The sequence below is a fragment of the Hylaeus anthracinus genome, unplaced genomic scaffold (genome assembly GCF_026225885.1).
Source record: "Hylaeus anthracinus isolate JK02 unplaced genomic scaffold, UHH_iyHylAnth1.0_haploid 0, whole genome shotgun sequence".
NCBI classification, from domain to species: domain Eukaryota; kingdom Metazoa; phylum Arthropoda; class Insecta; order Hymenoptera; family Colletidae; genus Hylaeus; species Hylaeus anthracinus.
Window position 1 is genome coordinate 25,784,013 of NW_026533254.1, and position 2,324 is coordinate 25,786,336.

At 36.4% G+C, this 2,324-nt stretch overlaps 1 protein-coding gene across 6 annotated transcripts in view; it reads left to right on the forward strand.

Moving 5' to 3' along the window:
• Nucleotides 1-2,324, forward strand: part of LOC128890969 (uncharacterized) — a 25,037-nt gene that overhangs the window by 5,024 nt on the left and 17,689 nt on the right. For 5 of the 6 annotated variants that reach the window (XM_054150039.1, XM_054150031.1, XM_054150048.1 and 2 more), the window contains exons 2-4: nucleotides 404-584; nucleotides 683-749; nucleotides 1,856-1,926. In XM_054150039.1, the coding sequence (XP_054006014.1) occupies nucleotides 427-584; nucleotides 683-749; nucleotides 1,856-1,926 (296 nt within the window). In that variant the 5' untranslated portion in view covers nucleotides 404-426. The remainder of the gene's footprint in view (nucleotides 1-403; nucleotides 585-682; nucleotides 750-1,855; nucleotides 1,927-2,324) is intronic. The other variant, XM_054150076.1, reaches the window with a different exon arrangement.

The following is a 2,324-nucleotide window of genomic DNA, read 5'->3' on the forward strand; positions in this document are numbered from 1 at the left end:
TCTGACTCGTGATAAAAAATTTTAAGCCAAACTTGAAAATCACGAGTCTGACTCGTGACTAGAATTTTGGACCAAACTTGCAAATCACGAGTCTGACTCGTGACGAAAATTTTGTGCCAAACTTGCAAATCCCGAGTCACGCTCGTTGTTAAGTTCAGTGCGAACTTTCTCCTAGTTTCAGCGTAGCGCAGGGTGTTAGTCAATCCTAATCGAATACACTTAACTTTCAAAATAGAATTTAAATAGAAAACAGCAGGTTCGAAATGACCAAAGTATTAACCTTGCATTTTCTCGATTAGATTATTCTTATCGTGCTTAAAAATAAACGAATAAATAGAGATAACAGAGGATCACTTGTAGGACGAAAGGAAGCGGAATAAACGGTTTTCTTCTCCCGGCGCAGGTGAACGATAAACAACGAACAAGATGGACGAGTACGACAAGAAGTTCGCCGAGATGCAAAAGTACATTCCCTTTTTGGAAGCGATGATAGAAAGGTTGCAAAATGTGAAGGACAAGTCGCGGGAGGCTCAGCTGCAGAAAATGCAAAGCCTTCACGGGATTCTATCGAACAGCAAGAGAAAGTAGGTTTTTTCCCTAAGCTGACCGCGGATTATTACGAAAACGTTCACTTTTTTTTTTTCGTTTCTCTTTCTTATCGTGATTTCTTTCGATGACATAGGCTGAAGATCGAGACCCTGCAGCGCTGCGAGGACGTTCTACAGAAGCTGCACAACAAAGTAGAAAAGGTACATATACTCGTCAAGGTACTCACGCTGTGATATGCTCTTGGTCCACTGAATTTCTCTGTTAAAAAAATAATAATTCCGATCCCTTTTGCAAAAATTACGGAAACAAATGTTTATTTCGAGAATCGATTTGAAACTCTAACTTTTCTTTATAATGTCATTCTTTTGGAAATTCGATGTAAAATTCAGTGAATCAGGAATTTCTCTATCAGTGTTCAAAGGATTCTAGTTTGCCCTGTGTTCACGGGTGAAAGATATAAACGAGAGTACGTGTAAGTAATTTCAGGGATCGGAGACTCGACGTTCCAACATAAATTGTCGATTTGCGAACCGAGGAATCCCGATATAAAAATTAACATTATCGGTTCAGTCGTGGGAAAATGAAACAGAGGATCGAAATTGACGCGATTTTGAAAATAACTCCTTTATATCGTTTCACGAAACGCAGAAGATTACGTCGTCACGTGCTTCGTAGAGCGAATTTACTAGCTGCACCTTCTCGTACATCTTTTATTTTTTTACTTCTTCACCGTAGACACTAGCGTTTAGATTTGTTAAATGGTTTTCTTTTTATATCGAATGATTGTTGTTCTCGAATGCATTGTGTATATAACATTCTCGCAGTAGCACCTCACGACTCTATCATGGTACTATTTACAATGATTTCGTGCAGAGGTCTCGCACAGAACTCGAACAATCCATTTTGCACATTTTAATCAACGATATGAAGTAGTAGAAGCTGTTACAGACCTCGAAGAATCGATTTTCTACATTTTAATTAATAATATAATGGAAATTATCACAGAGCTCTTTCACACTTTTATAATATATAACTTACACGCTCCATTGGGTAGTCTGCTAGATATCTCTGAGAATTCATTAAACGAAATGTTTCCTATACGAGGTACATTAAAACACAGAGTTTCTAAATGCATGTAGATCGAACGATTCTTTTTATTTTTCCAATTTCACTATTATTTTCTTAAACAAACGTAGCTGCTTGAAATATCCCTCCTTAGTATCCATTCTTTATATTTTTAGATGTTTACAGGCTTCCGTAGTGCATGTAACGTGTTTTTATTTTAATCATTCTAATCTGACACGAGTTTCAGGGAAATACTCCTGGATTGCATTTTCCAAGCAAGAAGAACGATGGGAGCTCTACCCAGTCCTCCACGTAAGTATCTCCACCATTCTTCCCTTATTTATTTTTCAAGTACATCAGGGACTCGATGCTTTTAGATAGGATGGTACAAAGTTAACAATTCCTAGAGTTCTGTATGTAAAGTAAAAGTAGAGTTAATCGAAAAGCACTCTAAATAATAACAACAACTGCTATTCGCAGAAATGTATTTTTATTATATATATAATGTGAATCTTCGTATCAGGATGGAGGTTGGTTATATTAACAAGAATTGTTTCTCTGTAAACACAGTTATGATTATTTTATTACCATTACTGTACACTTATAAACTACTGTTTACAATCCTTACCTGTAAACACAGAAACAACATTCAATATCAATTGATCACAGGGTTCCCTATTACTATATACTATTGTTCATCATTGTTGATC